Source organism: Lonchura striata, chromosome Z (genome assembly GCF_050655825.1).
Source record: "Lonchura striata isolate lonStrDom1 chromosome Z, ASM5065582v1, whole genome shotgun sequence".
Lineage (NCBI taxonomy): Eukaryota > Metazoa > Chordata > Aves > Passeriformes > Estrildidae > Lonchura > Lonchura striata.
In genome coordinates, this window is record NC_140740.1 from 37,030,446 (window position 1) to 37,058,067 (window position 27,622).

Sequence of the window (27,622 nt, forward strand, 5' to 3'; positions counted from 1 at the left end):
AAAGCATCCCTTTTTCTGTCATTACTCTTGGTAGCCAAAGAATATAAGCATTTTTCTGTACCTGAGGTGTCTTTCAAAATAATTCAAAATAATAGAACAAGGTTATTGTATCTTCTTCCATCACTACCAAATACTTAAGATACTCTATTCCATAGTAGCTATTTGTATATTGTATTAGTAATGTTTATCTTCACAGCAGTGTAAAAATGTTCTTTTTTATTATTCTTTAGTTCTTTTTTAAAATTAGATAATAACCATATAGGGACTCTAAAAGATATTAGTTGTACATTTTTTAATGTAAATTTTGCAGATTGTTTTCCTAATTGATAGTTCATCTAAATAAGGGGTTTTTGAAGAAAATATCGTATCACTTTCTTTTATCAGGTTCTCAGAGACAAATCATGGATAAAACATACTACCTTGGCATGCTGAGGTATGTCTTAATAAATGCATTTTATGGTCTGTTCCCTTTCAGACACAGAGGTGAAGCTTGACAATAGCATGCAGTAAGTGGTGTTCACTTATAATGAGCTTTTATAGGAGTACTGCTGTAACAGTGAAGGTTGTTTTGCAGATAGATCTCCTGTAGGAAGAAAGGAAGTAGATTCCCTTGAGCTTTTGTTGATAGGCTTGCTAAGTTAAATGCTTTCTCACAGCATTAGTAAGGGTAGGGTCAGTGATTCTGAGCTTCAACCTCCAATGTTTATTATGTCCGATAGCTCCATTTGTAACAAGTAGCATTGCAAAACAAAAAATTTTTATTGTACATTTCAGATGGTTTACTTAGATTATACATTCAGCAAACAACGACAAAGGCAAGACCTTGTGCAATCTATTGCATGCAGGATTTTATCAGTTGCTTATATTACACTTTTGAATAATTAGTCCTAAAATATGTAATTTTAAATATTGATAGTACCCACATTCTGTAAAATTACACTGTTTGTTTTTTTTTTTTCATTTCTACATCTGTTTTACCAGCAGAGACAAAAAGCTAATTAAAACATTTTATTTCATACCAAGGTTTTCAGCAGCTACTTAGGATTTGATCTGATACAACCATTTTGCTTTTTTCTACACTTACCTCTTCCTAGAAATGCTGAGTTCAAACGAAGTGCAGTGTGAAAGATATTAATTGCAAATCTCCTTCATCAAATATATTTACTGTTTTAGCTGTGCTTTAGTTGGACATTCAAATGTTAATTATTCTTCTTTCTTTATTTTTTTCAGAAGTAAAACAAATGAACTTACAACAGAAATTAACAAGCTGCAGGAAGAAGTGGAAATGTACAAGCAAGAGAAATCTGTCTATTTGTCCTATGAAAAACGGTGAGCTATATTGCAGTTAATGCAGTGCTAACTTTCTAAGTCACAAGACTATTTTCAAGTACTGGGCAGGCTTCAAGGAATCAGTGAATAGTTCTGGGTTTTTTTCATTGTTTCATTTTTTAATGTACAAATCTTACCATTTAAGTTTGACCTTTTTTTTCATATTTAGGGCAGAAGCTTTAGCTGGTGAGATCAAAGATTGTCAAGGTCAACTAGCAGACTACAACATGGTATGCTGCTGTCAGATTTTGATACTGAATACTCCCATTTATTCTCTTGCTGATTTTGTACTGCTTTTGCTTTATTCTGAATCATTTTTTGACATTTCTGTGTGAAAATTTACTGGTTAATACTGCCTCTATTCAGTTATTGGAAAGGAAAGAGATGGAAACAGGAAAACAAAAAGTGTACTATGCATTAGGAGAAGTATCTGTATATGGATTTAAGAAACTGGTGCTATGTAATATTTCAGTGCTTAGAACAGCTACATAAAAAGATATTTATTTCTAATAGTGACATGTAATCTATTCAGATTGCCAAACCATGTTTTTTCCAATTGCAATAACCAAAATTTGCTGTTTTCATGAACCTTTTGTCTGATTTTCTTTTTTTTTTTTTTTTTTTTTTTTTAAGAAAAGGAGAGCAGTAACAGGTTGGAATTCTGTTTTGTTTCAGGTTGTGGATATACTTAACACCAGTACAGATATGGCAGAAGTGATCCATGACTACAATATGGTAAGAATTAAGATATTTGCTATGCTTTAACTGAAATAATGGGTTTCTTTCTTCGTGCTTTGAATTTGTGACATAGCTAAAAAAGCATAGCACTGACTTAAAACTTAGCCTTTTTTTCAGTTATTCATAATATTGACAACATGTTAGCAGTAAGACAATTGCCTAAAGTCTTGTGTTAACAGCCCCATTATAGTTTTCTGTGATTTACATTTGAGAAGGGTGTTATCCCAACCCAAATATATTTTATATTTTTGGGGGGCACACAACACTAGTCTTAGGGTGGCCGATTTAAGCAGACTGTGCTGCCTTCTAAAGCTGCCTGGTCTTCTGGACATTAAGTTCTCTTTTGTCTTCAGCCTTTTAAATGTCTCCAGGATAAAAAATATTAAATAGGTCTTTGACATACCACCACAAAATCAAAGAGTTTTGTTCTTCCCTTGTGTTCCTCATTTATTTTCTAATACAGCCTCTAAGTTTTAAGGCATGAATGACATTATGCGTATTTTATTTCTTTTGATCAATTTGTCCATAAACAAAAGATACCAGTTTCAGTAAAGGTTGTTTTGGTAACTTGAAAAATAACCTGAATATTTCTTGGTATAAACAACTTTTTTTTTTGCTTGCATTTGATTGAATAATAAAGATGCAATGTCTGTGTCATAAAGAGAAGAATGCTTTTAATCCCATCTGTGTAGTTTTAAACAGTGTATTATTAAGTGTTTCAGGAATAGATCCCACAGAAATAGATGAATCAATTTCTCTGGAAGTATTTAAAGGATGTGTATATGTTGTTGTGGTTTAATGGTGGACTTGTCAGTGCTAAGAGTTGGACTTGATGACCTTAAGAGGCATTTTCCAACCTGTATGATTCCATGGTTTATTATAAACTTGATCGTATTTAAATTTATTTTTTTTTAAGTTAAAGGTTCAGAATGACCGAGACACTCAGAATATAGATAAAATTTTCACAGAAAGACAAGCGTAAGTACATTAAATGTATGTTTCTCATTTTTTAATAACTCAACTTCTTATAACTCAGCTTGTGAAAATTGAGGTATTACCTGTTACCCTAACAGTGCAATGCATATCACAAGTGATTCCTGAACAATTTCAACATGATACATTAGTGCCAGGTTGCAGTTGGAGTTCCTAGTGTTAAACTCTACTTACTCTTCTGAAAATAATTACCATGCCATCCAGGAAGAGTTAGGTGGCAGTAGAGACTCCTGTCATTTTGCAGCTGCTGTCAAGTTTTGGGAGTTTTGTTGTGGAGTAGCAGAGGGAAGAAAGCAAGCAGGAGTGGGAACTATACCTTTGGCTGGTTAGTAACATAGGTTTGTGTAGAGGGAAAGATGAGGATGGTGAGATGGTAAGCCATGAGAATGGTGGTGATAGGGTGAGTTTTTGAGGTAGTTAATTTTGACACAAGAGACATACAGGAGGAAGCTGTATGATCCTTCTTGTTGCCAGTGAAAGCAATCCCAGCAATGAGATTTTATGTATCAATAAGCACTCAAAAGCAACAAATTTACCAGTTAATAATGTCACATTGTATTAATACTGTACTTTTCAACAGCTCACAAATGTGTCTGTTCAACCCTGAAAGCATTTGTAAGTGTTAAGAAAATATGAAGAGAAAATACTTGTTTCAGTAGCAATGCAGTAAGAGTAATTTGTCATTTCACCATAGACATTTTTGGGAATAAAATAGTTGGTCTTTCTTGCGCTGCTGATTTGGGTAAAAAAATACCCAAATGCTCCATTCTCTGATTGTGTTCGTTGCCTAATAGACTTCAGAGCTTTTACAGCACTGATTTGGAGCCAGCCCCAAATTTTCTCTTCTAGGCCTCTTCACAATGAAAACATTAATGATTATGCCAACTTCATCTGCTACTCTGTTAATGTTAAAGAATATACAGTAAGCCCCCCAATATAAGTAGCCAAATACCTTTTTATAAAAAGTGGATTATGAATATTTTTACAGGTTTTGAAGTATTTGTTGTGCCAATAATACATGCATATGACCCCATTTTCTAGCTTTATGATTGATGCAGCAAAATCTCGTTCAGGATTTGGCAAAATAAAAGGAGGTAGACTGCATAACTTCATTCTGTATTGTATATAATAAAACATAAAATTGAAGTAGAAATGTACTACGTTTTTGAAATGTCAGTTCAACATCTGTCATTTAAGACATTAGCACTCCTCATTTACATAAATATCTATGTATTTATCTTCAATAAATCGATCTTCTTCATCTCCAAATGCATGAACTTTCTCAAATACTACAATGAGTTCCCAATATTGAAGGGTAAGGACTCATATCAGCTGAGAACTCCTGTTCAAACCTATCTGAGTTATTTTCTTCCAGACGATGGTGATGGTAGCTGATCAAGTAGTGATACCATGGTGGGCATTTTACAGCAGTTAGTATCAGGAATGTAGTGCCTAGGACAAACCCTAGGACACCTGCTAGGACGGTCCAACTTTTGCCAACAAGTGGTAACTCTTCAAAAAAATAGGAAAAAAGGAAGAGTAATCTTCATGAGGAATACTAGCAACAACTCAAGTATGATATTTTTCATAGTTAAATTGAAAACTCGCAAAGTGAACATTGATAGGGGAATGGCTGTCTCCAGAGCTTTGTTGTTGCTGTGTTGTTAGGGAGTCAGTAGCATCACAGAGACTAATAATGTATGTGCATCTCACATTTCCTAACAGTATAAATCTACCTTGCATATTTATAAAAAATAATTCTTTCAAAATCTATTTCAAAGACAAAGTTCTGGGGGCATATAAAAATAAAAATTATATAATATTTTTTCAAATTTTTGTATAATATATATAATATCTATTATAACTTTCAAATTATATAATAATTTTTAATTTTAATATGAAAATAAAAATATATATAATTTTTTCCCCAAAAGTTAAATTCCAAGATTAGCCTTTGGAAAAAAATAATTAGTAATTGGCTTCAAATTCTATTTCCTAGGCTTTACTGTTTTATATGGTGATAATATCTGAACCCTAAAATATCATGCCATTTGTTTGACATATCCTTCCAGTTGTGCTTCATTAATAATAAAAATTTCAGTAAACTGTAGTTGCCAATAGTCTTTATCTAGAAGCTGGTTTTGTGTGTGGCCACTACCCTAAAATAAATTATTTGGTGATAATTATATGGCTAAAGAAATGTGTCACAGTGGTAGTTTATAATTTGTGTAAATAGATAATTATGTAGATAATTTTCCTGCTTTAGTCTGAAGGAAGAAATAAAGCAATTCAGGATGGAAGAGTTAACTGACATGTAAGATTAACATTGAAAGGTGAGGAGACTATCACTGAAATTTCATGATAATGTACAAAGGGCACATGCATATCCTTTATACTGAACACAGGACAGGAGTAAAATCTGTAAGTTCATGCTACCACATTTTAGGAAGACAACTACATCTAGAAAGCAGTTCTAGAAACTTGGAAAAAGCAATTTTTTTTGAAAGTTGCTTCCCTAGTTCTGTTAGACAGAGATCTGGACAATTATCTGAATTTTATGGCTTTGAAATTTCATCATCATTTTTTAGTATCATTTGAGAGTTGTGGGGTTTATATGTTTTGTACACTTACTCAGTAGACCTTAACATTCACTGCAATGTTTGTGATCAGGACATGGAAATATGCCTGCTCTGTAGCTGTGGCTTTTTTGGAAGAGTCAGAGTGTAGTAGGAATGCAAAGCAGTATAAAGTCAGTGAATGGCAAATCAAACAGCTAATAAGCAGTAAAGTGAAATATCTGTGTATTACCTGCACGAGTTCCATTGTTTCCAGTGATGTTTGGAGTCAGAGCTGTTAAAGCACTACTTCTAAGATTAACAGCAATAGTGGAAGTTCCACTGTTTTCTAAAGGAATCTTTTCAATTTTGCAGTCAGCTGGTTGGATAGCTGCCATCTTGATGGAGACTTTTTCCATGTTTGGGAATGTACATGTAGTGTTGCTTTCATTTTCTGTGAATGTGAGCAGTGAAAAGGCTATGAGATGCTGGTAATTTTTTGGCACTCTAAAAAAAAATCTCATGGATAACTATTGTATTACTGCATAATATGGGTAAATCAATGGTGGATTTCATCCACATCAGAAAAAATGCATCAAATAAAAGTTATTTAATGTAAAAAACATATTAAATGCTGCTCTTACCAAAACTTACCCAATGTCACATTGGAGGCAGTTAGCCATATCTGTAAGTCACGGAGGTCACAGGAGCAGATCAATGGGTTTCCAGCTAAAACAATTTTAATCAGTTTAAAAGATGATTTTGTATGAAAATATTTCAGAAAATTATACTGTACATTTAAAACTGTCAGACTTTCTAGAGAAGTAAATGTATGTGAATCCAGTTGAGCAATCATGTTGTAGGATAGATTCAACGCTGAGAGTTGATTTAATCCTGCAAATGCTGCTTTATGAACTATGCTAATAGAATTGTTGCTAATATCCAGAGTTATGAGATTTTTCAGATTGTAGAAGCTGTTATTGTTCAGTACAGTAATGTTGTTTTCATTCAGATGAAGCTCAGTGAAGTTAATAAAACAACCAAGAATCCCTTTGTCATGATCTTCTAAAGTGATTTTATTGTTTCTGAGGCTTAATTTAGTAATGCTTTGAAAAAGGTTGAGGGAGATATTAAAGAGGTTCTTTGCAGACTCCTCACAAGCAACCTGTTGAAAAAAGAGAATGACAGTTGAGTACCATAGAAAAATCTACTAAAGAAGGTGTCTCAATGAGGACTCTTAAAGGCAAGAGAAAACAGTCTTCTATTTTTTAATGCTGTCACTTTAAAAGAAAAGTTATGTTGCTCTTCATTAAGTTTTATTTACATTTTTCTTAATATATTCATGGTCTGGTGATAGAGTGAAATGCACCCTCCTAGTGTCTGGAGACCTGATGTTCCAGAGGACTCAGTGCTGAGCCCTGTGCTTAGATGCATGGGTCTTTATGTGATGGTCATCCAAAATGTAACCAGTTGGTCATACCATTTTGAAAGCAATATTTGGAATGTATTATTTGTTGGGGAAAAAAATTATTCCTTTCCTACATAATCTGGAAAGAAAGTCTCATAGAGTAAATTTATTCAAGACTGCAAATTAATTTAAATATACATTCTAAAATGCATTTTTAAAAAAAATCTACATTTACTCTTAATTTAAAATAACATCTTTAGAGCAGACCTTCAACTAAACATTTGTTTTATATATATATATATATATATATATATATATATATATATATGTTATAGCACTTAACTTCATTTTGGTTTTCTGTGTTAAAAGTTTAGCATAACTAGAGTCTTTTCTGATTTGAGTATTTTCTTTCAATACCTTGAGTTTTTTTTTCTGAAAATAATATATTTAGATATGTTAAGAGGCATTCCTGTTGTTTGGAAGAATTTGAGATACAAAATCATCTTAAATATGTTTTGATGTTATTCACCCACTTACAATGACTACCATGTGCTAATTGTCCATTACACAGAAAACCACTTGCATTTTTGTATTTTTTACTTGCATTTTTGTATTTCTTTCATCAGGGCTTTTATGTTTAGGAAACAGTTTTTAAAATGCCTTCTGCTACAAATGTATCTTTCAGAAATAAGGGTAGTTCAGATCAATGTAAAACTTACAGTTTGGAATGTAGTGTTACAGTCAGCAGTGACTGGATTCAAAACCAGTGTTCCAGCCAAGATCACAAGCCAATAGAGTTTCATGTTTGGAGCCTAGTAAAAAAACAACACTTTTGCATATCAAAACCAGACTTACTGATGTCTTCTGTAGTGGTAGTTTAACAAATTAATAAATGTAGTTATTTCAATGATAGTTTAATAAATTTTGTTCTACAAAAATACTTTGTTATGTAAAATTAATTGAAAACACAGGTTATCAGAATTAATGAATTCAGCTTTCACTTAATTGAGCCAAACCTAAAATCCAGTATTCAGACTGTATCAGCAAATAGAAAAGGGATTGATTAGACAAGTTAATAGAGAAAAGTATTATAAATGTATAAAACAAATAGGTAGGTCTGTATTCATTGTTATCCCTGTTAAAGCAATTATGGGTACTGGAAGACTATGACTGGAGTAAACTGCAGGAAATATGGATGCTTACATGCTCTCCCCATACAATTTCTCTTGTTGCTCTGACAGAGGCAGAGAGATCTACTAGACAATTATTGGTTTGTCCAGTCAGATTTCTTTTATGTTCTTATTTAAGTTGCTAAGCATTTTTGTGAATATTTACTTAGAAGATAAATCTTTTAATCTCGTTCTGGTCCATAATATAACCTATAACATGACAAACCTGCACTTGTCTGTTATGAAGATATAGTTGTTGCTCTGCTATTTGGAACTAAGTAAACATGGTTCAATCTCTAGTGACAGAATTCTTGTACAGATTCAAGCCTTATTTTGTGAAAGTAAGGAAAGATCCAACAAATGATATTTACTGTGATATTAACATTTCTCAAATAAATGGTCTCTCAGTCATTGCCTTTGAATCAGACACTATTTATAGTATCTGTTTATTTTGAGCAGAAATGTTACACCATATATGTGAGATGTTTAGTCCCTGTTTAAGCCATTCATTATAGTTGAATGAAAATGATATGTAAAAGGTAATGAACCTTTAATTTTTCCAGTTTTTCTTAAGCAGGTGAAAACATAGGTGTCAAGTGAATCTTAGTATCTCCTTGCTAGATTTCTACCTTGCAAAGTAATAGAAACCCAAAAGGTAAAGTGTGAGATACTTGTTTAAAGTGAGCTGTACACAGCATTCACTGAATTTAACAGAAAAGAATGGCGGAAATTACATGAGGAAGTTTAATTGCATAAACAATGCTAAATATAGGCAGCCTGACAGATTTACAAAACCTCCACCAGTCCTTAAAATGAGTGCCTGGAGGCCTTTGCTGATCATAATTAAATAAATGAGGTCATAGAACAAACTGATTAAGTTTATTGATAAATTCAATATATTTGCATGTCAGAGGATTGACCTCATTCACCTAAACTAAATCAGCCTGGAAATTTCCTAACTTCATGGAAAGAAGAGGAAGATAAATGCTACTTACAATGCTCTGATCCGTTGTGTATTTCTACGACTGTCAGAAACCTATACTGAATACAGAAGGAGTTCATAAACCTTTTGCCATTTAGCTATTATCCATGTCAGGGACAAGGGGTGCTAGCAGCAGCAGCCCCTGTGGAATTATGTTCTGTATTAAGTTTTGCATTTGTCAGTGGTGGTACTGGTGGCCTGCATGTTTGTTTAGCCAGTTTGTGTACTTTTAGTGGAAGACATGATGCACTTTGAGAACTCCCAAAATGACCATTTTAACATCTGGATCTTGCAGCATATTTGTATTTTAAAGATACTGTTTTCTAGAAGTTCAGAATCAGAGCAGGTCTTAACCTGGCAATTTATAAATATAGATTAGTAGTATTATTGTAGTTTTCAGATTGCAAGACAAGAGTTGCTGTAAATAGAATAGGAAAATATATTAAGTATTGGTTTTAATGTTAATCTGTAAGTTGAAAATTTAAGTTGTACAAAGTCCAAAACATAACTCCTAGCTCTTACTTAAGTTCCTGTTGAAAGCGTAGGGATTTCTTACAAATGTGGCTGCCTGCATTTTCTGTTGTGTACCTCTACAATCCATAAAAGAACAGGAAAGAATATGTAATTTTAGTTGCAGTTTAGCATTTTACTAGAACCAGATTTTACAAGCTACTGCTTAAACTAACTGCTTTGAAAAGAGACTTAGCCTGGCAATACACTGGCAATACATTTGTAGTACTTTGATATTTCCTTGTAATTAGAAGAGCTTCCTTTAAAATTTCCATCTCAGAACTTTGAAAATTATGTAATTTAAACATAATGTAATTATTTTTCTTCTTCTGGGGAGGTAATTGTGTTTATAGAATTGGTCTGGTTTTCAGAGTTTGTTCCCCAGCTTTTTAATGGAGTAGAATTTACTTAACAACTCAGCATGTCCAAGGTTCATACTAATTCCTGAAATTTCAATGTACCTTGAGATGTGTTTGCTTCCAGTCTAGCAATAAAGTTACAGTAATAAATCTTCACCTACATTTTGAGTTAGACTTGACAAGTGTCTTACCTTTCGATTGCTTCTGAGAGGTATCATATGTGCACATGTATAGATTTTTCAGTGTGCTGACAAGAAATAATATGGTGAAACAGGACTTTGTTTTTCTTTAACCTTTGTACCTGATAAATAACCAGCTAGTGTAAAAAAATAGTAAACTAGAAAATCCTTGGCAAAAGGTTGACTAAGTTGAGCAACTTCTTATAAACATCTTGGATTTAATTGGATCAGCAGCCAATAGGAAAGTATAACTGTAGTATACTGAAGTGTCAAATTCCAGATCATAGAGGAAGCAGTGAGTTTAAATACCACAGGAGATTTACAAGCAAGTTGAGTTATAATCAATTAAAGAAATGTTGGAGACAGAAAAAACTTGCATTTTTAATTTGATCATTCATCAAATGAAAAAAATGTCAAGATATTTGCATGCCAAAGTAAAGCTTCATAGTAGCTAGTTAACTCTGTCTTAATCCTTGTGTTTTGAAATATCATTGTCAGAGGAGCTGCAGGGTCACACTTAAAGCTCTTTCTTTACAGAAAATTATGTGCACTGTAAGGGATGTCTGTAATTAGGGCTGTATTTCAAGAAGAAGTTAAAAAAACAAATCATACTTTCTGTGGAAGGAATGTCTATGTACAGACTGAAAAGAAGAGATTATATTAATATACAAGCACTGTTCCTATAATTTTTTACTTGAATTAGTGCTCGTTCTATCCAATACGTACCACCAAACTACAGAACAGTTCATTTCCTTTCTGTCTCCATTCCGTTCCAATATGTAGCTTTATAAATTGTTTTACTTCACTATGTCTTTGTTGTTATTGGCATTTTTGTTTTGTATAATATCTCAAAACATTCTACAGTTTTCCAAGCCTCATCCCTGATTCAGGTGCATAGTGTTCAAATTACTTCTGGTAATGAATTGTGTTTCTGTGACAGCCATTGCTGATTTTTTTTATTGTCTCTTGAAAAATCACTGTTGCAGCCTCCCCTCACAAGGTTTCTGCCAGAGAGGATGCATCACTGTAAGTCAGACATTTCTAGTCTCAAGGACATGCTGGAATCATCTTGAAGTATTTAGCCAGAAGTCTGTATCAACTAAGAAGAGGAGAATTGCCTCATGTAAAGAGGCTACACTGTAATGTGTCCACACACTTTAAATAGAGGGGACTGGAAAAGTAGATTTCTTTCCTTGTCCTTCCTTGAACATTTTAAATCTCAGGCAAAGATGAGAGAAATCCTGTAGAGCTTGGAGACATGACTGCCCTCAAGTGTGGTATTGCTATACATGTGGCAAACTGTATTCTCACTCTTTTGAAGGTTCCAATGATCTCCAGGAAAGCCACTATGTTTGTATTTAAATACAAGCTCCCTCTAAGCCACACTACAGTGTCTCTAGGAGACTTATATCTGGAGTGGAGATTTCTTCTGAAAATCAGCACCCTTAGCACTTTATTGATTTTTTACTGCACTTCCTCAATTTTCTTTCTTCCCTGTCTGTAGTTTGGCTTGATTTGAGAGAAACTATCACTGCTGAGACCCTGCAACAACTTTCCTAGGTCCACACTGAGGCATGAGGATCACTCAATAAGCAAGTAACATGAAAGCTCCCTGACATCTCCTGGCTCCATGCCTTCCAAAAGATCTTGGATCAAACTACTCTTGTACCTTAAAAAATAGCTCCTTTCCACTACCACATGTAACATAATTAACCATTTATAAACTGATGCTTATGTAGTGAGGGCCTCATATCTGGACTGGGTCTGAATAAATTAGTTTTAGTCTCAGGAGGGTATTAAATTTAATGTCACTTTACAACCATTCAGTATTTCTTATGCAGTCCCAGTGCACTCCAAATTTGCCATACTAAGGGGAGATCATGATTTTGATTTGTTTCATCATCATCAGGTCCTAAGCATTTTTGCGGCATGGCCTGCTAACCTGACAGAATTGCTACACAATATCCTCAGTTTCCTGGAGATTATAGATCTTTCTTGGAAGCTAGTTGGAAGTGGTTACACTTTTGAAACTCTTTTGAGAATCCTTGTAAGTGATGAATACTGTGGAGAAAGGCTGAGAGATTGTTTAATCCCCCAAAGAGAAGGCATAATGGATATTTTATCGAAGTAAATACCTGATTGGGCAGGGGTTGAGAAAATGGAGCTGCTGTCAGTGATGCCTAAGGGCAGGACAATGATCACATATTGGAGAACAGGAAAGTCCCTTTAAATCAGGAAAAATTCTTCTGTTTATAAGAGTAAACAAACTTCAGAGTATTGCTTGAACACATGGTGTATCCGTCCTTCAAGATACTGAAAACCTGCAAAAGACGCTGACAGCCTGCTCTAGCTGAAAGTGCTTCAAGTAGTGCACAGGTTGGACCAGACAACCTTCAGAAGTCCATTTCAATGTCAACTCTACTCTGCTTCTACAGTATTTTCATTATTTCCTTACCTTGAAATTTGAATATCAGCTTCCTTATTTCAAACTGCTTGTTGTTATGTTACTGCAGAAGTTCACTGATTTGAGAGGTAATACCATACTTTTGCAAGTGTTGAGACCAATGCAGATAGACAGTTTGGGAATGTTGGAAAATACCATGTGGGAATTATAAAGGCAGAGAATTCTTCATCTTCTCTGTATTTTGTGAATGTTTGTATAGCTAATTCAGCTCCAAGAAGATTAGATACAAGTTGGTAATGCCCTTTCATAGCATCTAGGCTTTTTGTGTTACATTGAGCACTTCAGTGAGGCTGAAGGAATAATGGAGTTTGAAATGAGTGCTTATAATATATATTTATCAGTAAAAGTTATAAAACCGTTATATGTTTACAGCACAGAAAAGTTAATTCAAGCTGTAGAAGAAGATATCGAGCGTGAAAAGGTTGTGGCAGATGACATAATGAAAGACATGTCACAGGAAAATCAAGCTAAATATCTGGAGATAAAAGCTGCTAATGAGAAACTCTCCCAGGTTGGCTTGTTCCATTGTGCTTACCTAAAATATTTCTTAAACTGGCTTCTTGGGGTTTAGATAAAATTTAAATACAAAGAACTTGACAACAGACTAATACAATAAAAAAGCTTACTGGTATCTTAATCAATTGTAGAGGTACCTGAAAATAGAGCAATTGACTAAGACCAAATACGATGACTTCTTATATTTAATACTTTAAAAAGAAATAATGTTCACAACTTTCTGTTTGAATGTAGGGTTTGACATGCAGATTTTAAAAGCCACTGCAATACTTAGCTGTTTCATCATATAAAAAGCAAGCAAAAAGGGAAAATAACCCCAGCAATTTTTGTAGTTCACTTGAGTATAAAGTTTTCTCCTTGTGTAAAAAAGTGAATCTAACTTGCTTTTTCTATTATTATTATTATTATTATTATTATTATTATTATTATTATGCCTGAATATATCCTAAAAAATGAACCGAGCTATATAAAATGCTTGTTACTTCACTAATCCTTATGTTAACAACAGGAGTAACACTTCTAGGCTCTATGGGATGATCTAATTCAAACCATACTATCTTGAAAGTTCCTCTGTTCCTCTGTTGTCTGTACAGAGATAAGTTCTGTCTTTCCCATCTGTCTTGAAATGAGCTGAATCAGTAGTCAGTGCTTACCTATACCTTTCTGGACTGTGAAGAAACTGTCATGACTGGTTCAAATTTTAAAATTTGACTCTAAAATCCTGAAGTACAGGTAAGTTCTACTGATGGTACTGATCAAAAAAAAAAAAAAATAGTAGAAAAAGGGCAAACAATTTTTTTGGTAGTAGCCCAGCTGCAAATAACAAAGATAAGAGTAATGGAAAAGTTGGATGCTGAAAGCAAGTGTTTACTATGTCTGAGTTATGTGAAGGAGCTGGACAGTCTTGTCTTTCAAATTTTTAAGACAAATTTTTAAGAGCAGCAAAGGGACAGTTTACAGCATTTGGTACATACTAAGGTTTAGAGCAAAAAAGTAGTTAAGTAGTAATTTTTATCTGAATTTTGCTTCCTTTTTAGGAACTGGTTGTTCAACAGCAGGAATTGGATGCCCTAAATGTAAAGGAAGAGAGTCTAAGGGCTGTATGTATGATAACAAGTGGTCTCTATACTAACCTTCCCTGAATGCTACTATATAGAATAACACAGTTGAAAAAATACCTATAATTTATTTTCCTTAAATTTTCAGATACTGTAGGCTCATGTTCTAGTATGGGAAGGCATATCTGCCTCTCTGGTTTCCACTAATAATTTCTAATCAGTTTTGGGTAAAAGTACCTTATTGAGGAGCATTTTTTTCATATTGGGTCTTTCGTGAATAAAAGGATCTATGAGCTGAAGCATATAGTCAGAAAGTATAATTTTCAAATACTGCTAGATATTTTTAAGTCCTTTTGAATGTTGTACATAGTTTGAAATCCCCTAGAAACTGTGAAGTAATAAATCTCCTCAGAAAACTGGCCCAAGGAAGAACTTGTAAATCAAGAATTAACTGAATGGGATGTTCTATTCCAGAAAATGCAATATTGACAACATAGATTAAAAATTTTACTTTTTATTAAGTACTTTATAAAGTGCTTTATACTGTCTCTGTGCTTTTTGTAAAAAATAAGCTTGATTTGCAATGTATACGTAAGTGTTGCTTAACTAAAGCATGATTGCCGCAATGCTCTCTTCCCATCTGAAAATAGCTAGTAGGTGTTTGCTCTTCCCAACAGGAAATAGCACACTCTGGGGTGAAACAGGAAGCTGTGCAGTTGCATGAAAAGCTCCATGAACTCAAGGAACATCGAGATCGGATCATTGCTGAGGATAAGAACAAGGAATCTCCACAGGGGGAAAGAGAGAGATTACTAAAGCAGGCAAGAATAGAAAATGTTGTTACATAAAAGATTCTCCAAGTCAGTATTATTAGGGGTGATAATACTTGAAAATACATAGGTTTGAACTTTGCCTTTATTTGTGCTCTAGGCAGTGCAAATAATCTGACATTAAAAATAGTTAACAAATTGAAAAGTTGGGATATTTCAGGTTCAGCCAACACCTGGAAATCTATTGTAGTGGGTTCAGAGGAGTGCTGTGAAGATAATTCCAGGTCTGGAGCACCTCTTCTATGAAGACAAGATGAGATAGTTGGAGCTGTTCATCCTGGAGAAGAGAATGCTCTGAATAGACCCTATAGCAAAGTCCAGTACCTAAAGAGGGCTTATAAAAAGTGTGGGAGGACTTTTACACAGGCAGAAAATCATAGGATGGGGGAAACTCTTTTGAACTAAAAGACAGAAGATTTAGTCTAGATGTTATAAAGAAATTATTTACTGTGAAGGTGGTGAGGCACTGGAACATGTGGATGCCCCATCCCTGGAAGTGTTCAATGCCAGGTTGGATGGGGGCCCTAAGCAACCGGATCCTAAGCAACCTACCTGTGGGAGGGCTGGGGAGTAGGGGGAAGGGTGAGTTGGAAACAGGTGATCTTTAAAGTCCCTTCTAACCCAAACCATTCTATTATTTTAAGAAAACAAAATTGGTGCAGTGAGGTTTTCAGCTGGTTCTCTTGCTCCTATTCATGAGACATGGTAGTTGGGAAAACTGATCCAGTTGAACAGCTCTTGTAACTTAAATCCAGAGAGTACCCTTGTGAGGTACTGAACAGGTATACTAGTCCAGGAGTAATTGGATCAGTTTACAATGGCCTATACTGTAACTAGACATTTATACTTTATAGATTATTGGTCTGAATGACCAATGGTAAGTGTATTTGATTTTTTAAATATAATTTTTAAACATTTGGAAGACATAATGGCTGAATCATCACTTTTTGTTGGACTATGTCATAAATTTGTATTTTTCCCTGTATTTTGAATTCAGATTTTTTTTTATAATTTTCCTTTTTTCATTTGTAGATTTAATTTTGTATGTTAAAGTTGTTGAACTTTTTTATAGGTTAAAGATGATAGTCAAAAAATTGCAAGCATGGAAAGACAGTGAGTAACCCTATTATACTGTTGCTATAAATTATATGTATATTCTAAAGACACATGGCTGTGTTCCTTCACAAAGTCTATTTCTATAGACTTTTAGAACATCACCACATCTCCAAACCTATACTAGTCTTAACCTTCCATAGAATATGTTCTTCTATTTCAGGTAAACAACTTTTATAGTGCAAAGACATTTAGATCTGCATAATTATAAGATACTTTCATCCCTTAGGAACACACCTTGAGAATATAAATTCATAATAGCATTGACTTAAACTTGTTTAAGGTTGAAGAAGACAGTTATTTGTAAGAGCTACTTCTCTGAGACAGCTATGAAATTGAACTGTCATTACACTGCAGTCACAGATTTAAGTTTGTTTCTGTGTTCTTAAAACCTAAGAGTTAGAAAAGTTCCATTCTAAAGACTAGAAGGGCATTGCTTCTTGATTCTTAGGTAGTGGGCCTTTCCACAGACTGGCCAGAAAGTCAAGTAAATTTTATCGTAAATAGTAATGTATTGAGGGGGAGATAAAACAATACAGTATTTTCTGGTTTTGAGCCTTTTGATTTATCTTTCTTGAAAGAAAAACTGAGATAATTCATAAATTCTCTTAGAAACATTATTAAATTCTTTGAAGATGTATTCCCAACTATAATTATTGGTTAATTTTTAATGCATTTTAATTGGATAATAAGTTGCTTAGCATAATTTTTAAATAAATAACGATAACAAAGAATTATATTTCAGATTTTATGTAGAAATGTGTTAAAGGTGGTTTCATTTCACACTTTGATTGATTATGTAGCAGAGTGATTTGTTTGGAAATTTCTTAGTGGATTTTACTGAATACAGTTTAAGGAATACAGTTACTGCAGTTTAACAATTACATTGTACCTCTTCAAAGCTGAATAGCAACCAGCAGAGGGACTAGTTGAGTAAGTTAAGAATTACTGATAACTCAACAAAAATTGGCTTTTGTTGAGGAAAATTGGTTTTTTTTGAGGCAGAATTTCTATTTCATAAACAAAGGACTAAGTGACAGATGATTTACATATACCTTTTATAATAATAAGAATCATCCTGATATTCTTTTGGTTTTGATAAATTTATATTTTCTGTTTTTACTTGTGACTTTTCAGTTTTGTCTAAAGTTAAGTATTTTACAACACAGTTTTAACCTTGACTTTCATTATCTATTTGTTAGGTTGGCAGAAGTAAAAGAAAAAATAGATTATTTTAAAAAGGTCATTCAACAACTTGATACAGACCTGGAGAACCATCGAGGTAATATGATTAGAGTTGTAGCAGACTATGCAGAGCTGCGTCTGTTTATTCTATAACAAACTGTTATACCTAGGAGTTGCTTAAAACTTTGAGGTTTATGCAGTAAGTCAAATACTCATCAGCATGAGAAGTTCTGTGCCTACAGACAACAGCCTTTTCTTTTCAGACATAACAAATGGGAAATACCCACCTTTAGTGATACATGCAACAAGTTCCTATTGAAAACTACCATATAAAACAATAGGACAGCTGTCTGGTTTTCTGTCAAATTTTATTTTTAATATTGTTTGGGAAATAGAAGTTTATCTTGCTGGAAGCACTGCAGTCCAAACTCATATTTAGAAATGCTTTCATTAATTTTACCTTTTAAATTATCTGTTACACTGTCAGTGAATGTGGAATTGAGGATATTAAACAGCAATGTGTAAAGTATACTGAGTTCAGTATTATTTTTATCTGTCTTTGAAACTTCTTGGGTTGATCTTGGCAAGAAGAGGTTGTAAGCTGCCCAGTAATAGCCTTAGCTTATACTGACCTCCAGCAAATACATGTTGCTAGTGCTTAGGCTAGGTTAGTTTGGAATTTTCCTAGCACTGGAAATTATGGTTCTGTGGTTACTGGCTCTTCTGGAGGAAGTAACTTCAGTGTGAGGACAGGCTCCTAAAAGCTGTAAAAGGTTCTACATAAAATGAAGATCCATGCAATGGAAAACCTTCTTTTGATTCTAAGAAATCTTGTTCAAATAGGAATTACATAAATATATGCCTGCATTCTGAAAGTCCTTATAACAAATTATTTAACTTCTGTAGGATTAAGGAATTTATGTCCATTTTACTTTATGCCTTTTCTTGTGCAATCAATGTAAAATCTAGCTGTAAATTTCTCCAGGTAAATAAATATCTAAATCTGCCTCTAAACAAATATTTCAGACATCTGTTTATCATCTGTTGCATGGCAAAATATTCCATATTTCTACAGATACTTCACTTTTTTTTTGCAAATTTATTAAGACTGCTTTATTAGCTTTGTGTTTCCAGACAGTATCATAGCAAACTTTACTGTTCGTTAATTTTTCTTTTTTGTTTGGCTTGCAACCATTTTTTTATTTAACTTTGGAGAAATACAGAAGGTAAGAAGTGAGTTGCTTTTCACACTTTATAGTTCAGTGCATACACAAAATCATTTATTGCTGGACTGTATCTTTCACTATTTATTTAGAAAAATAAATCTGTTGAAGAAGAGTTTGAAGCATATGTAGGGGAAAGCACATGCTCTTTGTTAGCATATCAGAACCAATCAGAGTATTCAGAATCAAGTGGTATAATGCAGAGGGAATTATACACAGAGAGGGACTGAAGATATTCAAATAGAGCAGCTTTAAGACTCAGAAATGTTAACTCCCAGTGCTACCTTCCCTAGTGAATGGAGAGAAATAACAGAGGGCCATTTATGCTTCTGCTCTAAATCAGCATCTTAGTGTGTCCTTGAAATTCCTGTGGTCTCTCCCTCCCCAGTGACTTTGCTTCTGGATCAGTATTTAAACGTTATTATATAGCAGTCCCAAAATTCAGCTCTAAAGTTTTTTATGTAAATAGCAGGTGAAGTAGCCAGTAAACAAAATAGACATTTTAACTAAGTATTATTTAATATTTTAGGATAAATATTTCTGTGATAGAAATATTTCTGAGCAAATATTTTAGCAAAAAGACTAAACATATGATGTTGAAATAACTATTTTTAGGTTTTGCCTGAAAAAACCTAAATAAGTAAATAATTCACCCACTTATTACATGGCCTATATACTAGCAGTAAACTTTAATGATTAGTCAAAGTCATAATTAACTCATAATTCAACAGATTTAACCCTTCATACATTGAGGGCGAGGTTAAGATAAGTGTGTATTAATGACATATTTAAAAGAAAACTTACTGAAAACATATTTCAAAGTTGTGATCTTCAAATATTTTTTTCTTTAAACACTTGACAGATCTTGTTAGTCTGTTTCATAGCTCACCATTACTAGAATTTTTAAGAGTAGAGCAGGCTAAATCATTAACTATTTTGCAGGAGCCTTGCGTTGCAAAATGAAAGAGAGAGACCAGCAAGGAACAAAGCACAGCTGTACGGAAGCTGAATCAGAATCAAAGTCCTTTACGGCCCCTCATGTTTTCTTACTGTTTGTATATACCAGATATAAAAGGAAAGCATGGGGGTGCACAAATAAAAAGTCCTAGAGAAATTTGCTTGTTCAGTTTTATCTGTACTATTTGATTCTTCTACTTTGTATCCTTTAAAATAAATAATTATGTTAAAAAGTAAAACAGACTCAATTAAAAATTAGATGTTTGAACCTTAAAATTATTTCTAGGAAATGAATTGTCTCATTTTCTTGTGACAGATACATCAGGTGTCCAACTTTACTAATACATATAAATTATGAGTTAATTATAATCTGTAGTTGAATTTAAAAATAGGTGAATATGAATGTTATTCCTTACTTCAATACTAGTATATTGAAGGTGTATGGAAATGTTGTTTCCAACTTAATTGTAGAAAGCTTTCTGTGCATTTTATTTTCCTAGACCATTGCTTGTACAATTCTCCTGTTATTTCCCTTAGATTGTCACTTTCAAGCTGCATATCCTTATGAAAGTCCATTCTAATAGTTGAAAGTACATTTGAAGTGGCTCATATATTCAACAGTGCTGCAGAAAGTTTTAACTAATCGTAGTGCCCTGATACAAAGAAGCATTTCTTCTCTATTGCTGAAATTCACTTGACTTTAGAAAAACCCTGTGAACTTCCTTTGTCCAAACCAACTATTTATCTCACTCCTGTCAATCAGAAGTTGTAACCTTGAAAGATTGTCAAAATTGCATTGAGGCTCATTTATTACATTACCTTATTTTTTAATACAAAGATGTGTATGATATAGTTAGTTGAACTGACAAATTAAATGAAGTAGGATGAATCTTCTAATTCCTAGGCATGTAGAAATTTTATTTTTGAAACAGACATTTTGCCTCCCTGAAGGAATCCAGGCCTGAGACAATATAAAGTTAAATTAATGTTACATCTCTTGTAGGGGAAGAAAATTGGAAATACAAGGAGTTGAAGAAGAGGGAAGAAAGCATGGACAGTAAGTTGTCTAATTTTATTTAGTGTAATAACATATATATAAATATTATTAAGCCTAGTTACACTAAATCACAGGTTTTGTTTTACTATTAAAACAGATAATTTATAGCTGCAAAGAATTGATGTGCTGATCTTTGCATAAAGTTCTGTGGTCTTTTTTGATAATTGATATCTTACAGGACAGTCACAAATATTCAGAGTGTCTTTCAAGGCTTTTCATCAGCCATTAAATGTCTTAGGAGCACAACTTTATTTTAAGAAAGCAAAGCTATAATTAATGGATTGAGTGATTAATAGCAGAGCATCAACATGGAAGACTGTAAATATAAAGTAATACTTTAAAATTAGGGCTTCTCATATCTATTTGCTCAAGATGAATGTTGCTAAAACCTTGTCACATGTCAAAATTTTTAATGTTGTAGAGACTTTAGTAGCAACTTACAGAGGATGAAAACAACTGACTTTAAGTATATCTTATTCCTTGTATACTGTAGGAGACAGCTTACAAAAAAAGTTGGTCTGTTACTCAGCAAAAGGGAAAATGGTCAGTAAACATGCCATGGAGGTTCAAGGGATATACCTTTTTTTAAGGGATACTTTTTAAAGTGTTGCATAAAGATGAATAAAAACCACAGTGAGTTCCTGTGTTTTCAAATTGCCAGGTTTCCTGAGAAGCAAAGAGACAAAAGCTCCCTTAATCTGGATTTTCCATATTAATACAGATGGTCTCTGCAAGGCTTGACTTTTTGGGTTTTGGTTCTGCTTCTACTCTTCATTAAAGGTTATTGCTAAAGTTACAGACCAGTTAGTGATTTGGGGGACCGGAGACCTAAGAGATTTGGGAAAACATGCCAGGAGTCTTAAGGATGGGGAAAGAGCAAATATGGTGCCTATGTAGAGGAAGATGGGACATGGAAATACAGGTCAGTCAGACTAGTATCAGTTTCCAGAAATAATTTAGGAAAACTATGCAAGCTTACAGTATGTAAATGTTACAGGAATGGGAATATGAATAACACTAGTACTGATTTGTCAAGTACAAACAACTGTTTTTCCTTCTTTTGTGTAAAATACTGCAGAAAAAAGAAGGTGTAGCAGATTATATGTACTTTAATTTCAATACTACTTCTGTGTCTTGTGGTGTTCTTAGAAGCAAGCTAGGCAGATGTTGTATATTAATAACCTATATTGTGAATTAAGTTAAAAAAATCATTAATTCAGTGCCAAAATGAAAGGATGTACTCCATGGGATTTTGCAGATAATTTGTCAGATATTCAGGTTAGTCAGTATTTTCTTAATAAGTTGGATGATGGGACAGAGCATCTGACAGAACAGTTACAAAAATGGTGCATCAGAAAAGCTGAAATCATGTTGGAGGACATGGTTAGAATTTAGTATATATCTGTTATGTTAGAAATCAATTACAAAAAAGTTTGGAAAGGACTAAGTGTAAGTTTCTACACTTGGATAATCAACAGTGAAAATGCAGGGTAGGGAGGATTCACTAGGTACAGCTCTGTGTTATGGCTCATAGAGGGAAATAAAAAGTGAACATGGCTGAGCAGTATCAAGCTAACAAGGAAAATACCACAACAGTAGGTGTACCTTGGAGTGTAATTTTTTAGACATCTGAAGTAATCTTCTTCCTTGTGCATCAAAATTCTTCAGATGGGAGTTCTACACATAAAGAAGGGGGACTGTCAGTCCTGAAGAAAACTGATGGGGGTATGCAGAAAGCATGACCTTCAAGGAGATATAAAAATAATTTGTCTTTTATTTTAGAAAATTTATGACAGTTATCAAATGTGTAAAAAGGCTGTTCCACATAATAACAGAACAATTTATTTCTACATATATGTGGAGTATGGACAAGGAGTAACATACCACTAGATGCAGAAAGATTTCAGATTGGATATTAGTAAAAACTTCCCAACAATAAAATTTACCAAGCATTGAAACAGATTGTCCAGAACTGTAGGGTATCCATCTGGAGTTCTGTGTGTGAAGAATAGAGACAAACATCTGGATTACTGATGTAGAGCTGGTTTTGTCCTGGAGCAAGTGAATTAATTTGATAAGCTCTTGCACTCTCTTGCATTCAAGAGCTTTTATGAATCTGTGAAATACACAGCATTCAAATGAAACAGGGTCAATAAGCTGACAAGTTTCAAGGTCTCTACCACCTGGCTTTTAAAAAAAGAATTAAAGTAACCTATCTGAAACTGTAGTGCTTCCAATTTAATACAAAGTTGTGACTGGAAACAACATTGCAACCATAAAAGTAGGAGCTTTCTTTTTCATGTTTGTATATCTCTAGATTTTCTAGCGACTTTTGAAGATGTGAAGAGTCAGGTATCGGAGCGAAAGGCCCAAATAGAAGCCAGCATTGTTGCACTCCTGGAGTACTTGAGCAGGGTAAGCATGTGGCATTTCCATCCTCCTTTGGCAAGCTAGGACTTTAGACACACAGAACAGGAGAGTGGTTGGATAAAGAAGGATGGTGGATTTTATATATTTGTATTTATCTACATAATAGTCTCTTAAACTGGTTAAACATTAAACCACGTACAGCTGTAGTTAAAAAAAAGGATTTGTTTAATTTCTCTTTTTCTCAGGGAAGTGTTTTGAGCAGTATGCAATTTTGTAACTAGAACAAAGGAATACTTTCATAATTTCTTTAACTCTTCATCTCTTCTATAACTAACATTAATAACTATAAACATTTCCAAATACTGCATATAAAACCACTGCAATATTTTGCTTATCCAAAGTTTACAAATCTCAGTTCATGGGTATTCTGTCATTAGTGTTCCTGAACTAAAAATGTTTCAGTTGTCCCTCTGATCTACTAAAAGTATGTCTGAAATACCCTGATGTACAATATTTAATGTAAATGTTATAAATTAATAATAGTTCAGAGACTGTTCCCATTTCCAGTCTGGCATTTTTTTCGCTTTCCAGACTTGTATTCTTTTTAATGTTTTTGGCTCCCATGGATTTTTTATACTATAGAAAACTTTCATCTGGGTAATATTTTGATTCTATGATTATTTTAATTGTCTCTTACCTCTTTCAATATAGTATACCATAAGGTATATTTTAGTCACTGTTACTTACTTTACAACAGCCCTATATGGCATCACAGTTTATATTTGCTACATTTTTATTTCATCTGTGCTGGTCTGTCAATTCATCTTTTATCAGAAGTTGGCAGAATGCAAGTCATTCACATTTAAGACACTCAACAGAGTGTCATAGGACAGGAGAGTTTCTTACTTGTCCAGTTACCAGTTGTTGCTTAAAAAATACAGCATGTTCTTATTGTTGTTGGTAACACGCAGAATCTGAATCATATGAAACAAATTTCATCTGTTACCAATCAAGAGCTGAAGAGTATGCAGGAAGACCTCACTTTCAAATCAAACGAAATGCAGAAATCACAGAGCACTGCTAAGAATCTGATTACAGGTGAGATCAGCAGCAGATTTTCTAATTAATTCCTTAAAATAATAAAGACTATCTGCATTGTTACATTGGTATCATGTAGAAGATTTCCAAATATTAGGTATCAAATGATCTCCAAATATTAAAAGAGAGTGGTAAGTTCACAAATTGAAATGCTTGTCAGTAACAAGTTATTTATTTTCATAAAATTATCTCTATTTTGTTTTTTATTTATTTATATATATTATCTATTAAATATTGTGTACTGTGTATTTATAATAGGTATGTATGCTTATATATATTTTCCTTACTATTATCATTAAATTATCAGCTTCCTAGCACAGATATATGTTTAACAAGTGTATTTCAATACAAGGGTTGAATTGAGCTAGAATTTGATTTTACTAATACTTACCTCAAAATAAGATCTTTCATGATCTTGATAGAGTGTTTAATAAACTGAAACAGAGTGCTGCATAGTTATTTAATCATGTATTATTTGTAAATGTAGTTCTTGGTATCACTTACTTATGGTTTATGCTTTTCCAAATGATATGTACCACAGACAATTAACTGACAACAGTGAATAGCTCTCAAATCCTGAAGCTTCAGTTCTGCAGACTGAATACTCATTTTGACATTATTTTCTAAATATTCAAATACTTACTAGCCTCTTGAGCGTGTTCTCTGTAATTTCAAAAATGAGGCAGTAGTTTTCTTTAATTCCTGCAAGAAGTATCTCTTTAGTTCATTATTTGCACTGTTTATGGTAGAATTGTCCTCACAATTCTGTGTCTTTGCCAATATCATTATTGGTTCAGTAAACCTTTCCTTGTTTGTTTGGCTGAAAGGAAGGGGCAAGAATTAAGAACGATAAATCATTTTCTTAGAAGGTTGTTCCATGTTGTACTTCATAGTAATTTTCAAAATAGGAGCCAGTATTGTGACTTCAAAGTAGTTATGAGCAAATGAGATGTTTGGCACAAAATGTTAGAGAAATTGATTTTCTGTTGTATGATTTACCACTCATGTTTGCTTATCTGCAAATACTCATTTTGCTATTGTAGTGTAGTTTAAATTTCTGGGCCTGATATTAAAAGTTCAAATATGACTTTTTGTTCTTCCATATAAGCATAATTTCTGACTATTTTACAATACAAGGATGTTTTGGAAGCATGTAGTACTATGGAGGCATTATTGAAAGAAAAATTTCCAGACAGTTTTAACTTATTCCTAAGTAAATGTCAGCTGGGATTCACAGATAGTAAAACAAGATTATTTCCGAAATACAGTAAAACAAGATTATTTCAGAAATACAGTTTGCCCAGTTGAAGTTCCTTCTGATCTTTGAATCATACCACAGTCATCTTCAGGATTCTTTTGTTATTATTAAAATCTGTGTTTCCATATTTTCTTGTCGTAACAAAGATATAAAAAGTCCACCAGCAGAGCCCTTAAAAAAATAAAAAAGAAAAGGAAATCATGAAGGGTAAACAAAAGTGCTGATGGCATAATTTCCCAAAAACATTTCCCTAGGTTGCTGTAGTTTGTTCTGAGAATTTGCCATTGTGTATACACTGCATGCTAGATGCTTCAACTTTATGGCCTATCAGAAGGAACTGGGCTGCATCCTCTTCCTGTCTCTTTCCCTAGAGGAATTTTGAGTTTTTTTCAGTTTTTAGTTTTTTTCATTGAGTCTGCTGCTGAATAAGAATAAAATTTTCCTCTTACGGTTTCTTTCCTTTTCTCCAGAAAGTGTGAATGGAAGGAATATTCATTGCAGTCTCATCATAGTTGTATTAGACAGAACAGTCCAAGAAATTTTTTTTGCCTTTTTGGCATTTAGGTTGGTACTACTCTTTACATGTAAAATAAATTCCAACTGGTCAACTATGTATCATTTTAAAATAACAAAATACAGATATTGGAACAACTATATAAAAAGTGAAAATGCTGTGATGAGACCTAGGTAAATCCTCATGAACATCTATGATTGTTTCCTGTTACTTCTCTCCGATCCGAATTTATTTTATGATTTTATTTTTTACTGTTTCTGATCTAAAACTCTCATTTATTGTTGTCCTTAAGCATTTGTCTTTAAATCACAGTGCCATAGAAACAAGCAAAGTAAAGCAGTGATCTGTTCAGTTGTGGTTTACAATCTGTCATTGACCAATGCCAGAAACTTCATTGTGAAAGACTGAGCAGTTATAAAATGTTGTAGACACAGTGAATATGTTTTCTTAAGTCCTTTGCAGTGGAAGGCAGACTGTTAATTACTTTCATGTGAAGCAATCAAAAATATTTTAATTCAAAATCCTTCTTTTAATTTGCATGGGGATTTTTCGTATTTATATAAACGCTCTTTAGACATAGAGGACACTTTTAGTCTTACCTTATGGTTGATCTTTCCTCAAGATAATTGCAAATGGTACAAAAATCTTGATTTGCCTTTTTTTTTTTTTTTTGAGGTTCCTAAAGAAAGTGCTCTGTAATATGCCAGAAATGTTGACAGAAGTGAGTGTTTCACTCTAAAATATATGGTATAAATACTCAAGCAGAGAGATGAGTAGCAAAATCTTCCTCTGAGAGTGTTTTGATCACGTGAGATTTTCCCATATTAAGCCCACTGACAGAACAATACCCACTGTTTTGGGAAAGGTAAACTCTCCTTCTGTCACATGGACACATCTATTTTCTTCTGCCTTACTGCCTTGGTTAAGCTGGGGAGGAAATTTTCTGTCCTCTTTTCAGCAGATAAGTACAAATCTCAAGATGAAAACCTATGCCAAGAAAAGGTTTTTTGTGCAGTCTCATCCCTCTCAATAGCCCTTGTTGCCTGATACTTTGCAATGTAGGAAGAAAATTCCATTATCTGTATTATTCTTCTGAGTTAGACACAGATCTGGAACAAAAGATGATGTAGCCATGTGTTTTATGTTCAGAAGTGTGAATGAAATACAATGACAGGTGAGATTGCAAAACCATCCAAACTAAGTCTAGCCAACATCTAGTCCTTCCTGATGCCGGGTAGGTAACTTACCCCAAGACTGAGTCTAAGTATTTTTATTACTTCGTGTATCTGTATTGTTTCTTCTCTCCAATGTGTCTGGACAGTTTCAGTCTCTACAGTCCTCTTTATGTCAGAATCCACCCACAGTTCTAATTTCTTTAATTACATAACTCTGTTGTGTTTTTAATGGCATCTCAGAAGTAAATGCTGTATATTTGCAGCATTTTTGTAGCCTATATTGATGTTGTAAGCTGTGACACTTCTTTTTTGAAGAATATATGAAGGATGTATGAAAATGGTTTTTTGTACAAAGCAAAAGTTTACAGCAAGTTTTGCTATTAGTTGTCCTAAAACTAAGCCTTATCCATATTCAAGCAGTACAAATAAAAATAACATGATGCTAAAAAACTCCTAAAAATACTTCTTTGATTTGTCTGCACTTCTATTGCATTGCAATAAACGTTTTCTAAGTTATCACCACTGTTTTAAGATTATGGTGCTATAATTAACTGTGTGGTGCTATAAACATTACAAATAAAT

General features: G+C 33.4%; 2 protein-coding genes across 3 annotated transcripts in view; one reads left to right on the forward strand and one right to left on the reverse strand.

The window, feature by feature from the left end:
- IFT74 (intraflagellar transport 74) overlaps window positions 1-27,622 on the forward strand; it is a 34,957-nt gene that overhangs the window by 1,344 nt on the left and 5,991 nt on the right. For both annotated transcript variants that reach the window (XM_085567058.1, XM_021535936.4), the window contains exons 4-16: window positions 385-433; window positions 1,231-1,329; window positions 1,499-1,559; window positions 2,005-2,064; window positions 2,984-3,045; window positions 13,059-13,197; window positions 14,240-14,302; window positions 14,938-15,081; window positions 16,163-16,203; window positions 17,406-17,485; window positions 20,572-20,625; window positions 22,943-23,040; window positions 23,967-24,093. In XM_085567058.1, the coding sequence (XP_085423184.1) occupies window positions 385-433; window positions 1,231-1,329; window positions 1,499-1,559; window positions 2,005-2,064; window positions 2,984-3,045; window positions 13,059-13,197; window positions 14,240-14,302; window positions 14,938-15,081; window positions 16,163-16,203; window positions 17,406-17,485; window positions 20,572-20,625; window positions 22,943-23,040; window positions 23,967-24,093 (1,077 nt within the window). The remainder of the gene's footprint in view (window positions 1-384; window positions 434-1,230; window positions 1,330-1,498; window positions 1,560-2,004; window positions 2,065-2,983; window positions 3,046-13,058; window positions 13,198-14,239; window positions 14,303-14,937; window positions 15,082-16,162; window positions 16,204-17,405; window positions 17,486-20,571; window positions 20,626-22,942; window positions 23,041-23,966; window positions 24,094-27,622) is intronic.
- LRRC19 (leucine rich repeat containing 19) lies at window positions 4,168-7,965 on the reverse strand. The gene is given in 5 exon segments (XM_077790163.2): window positions 4,168-4,354; window positions 4,356-4,572; window positions 5,869-6,069; window positions 6,270-6,780; window positions 7,743-7,965. Coding segments are annotated over 5 exon segments (1,107 nt in total). The 5' UTR covers window positions 7,827-7,965; the 3' UTR covers window positions 4,168-4,260.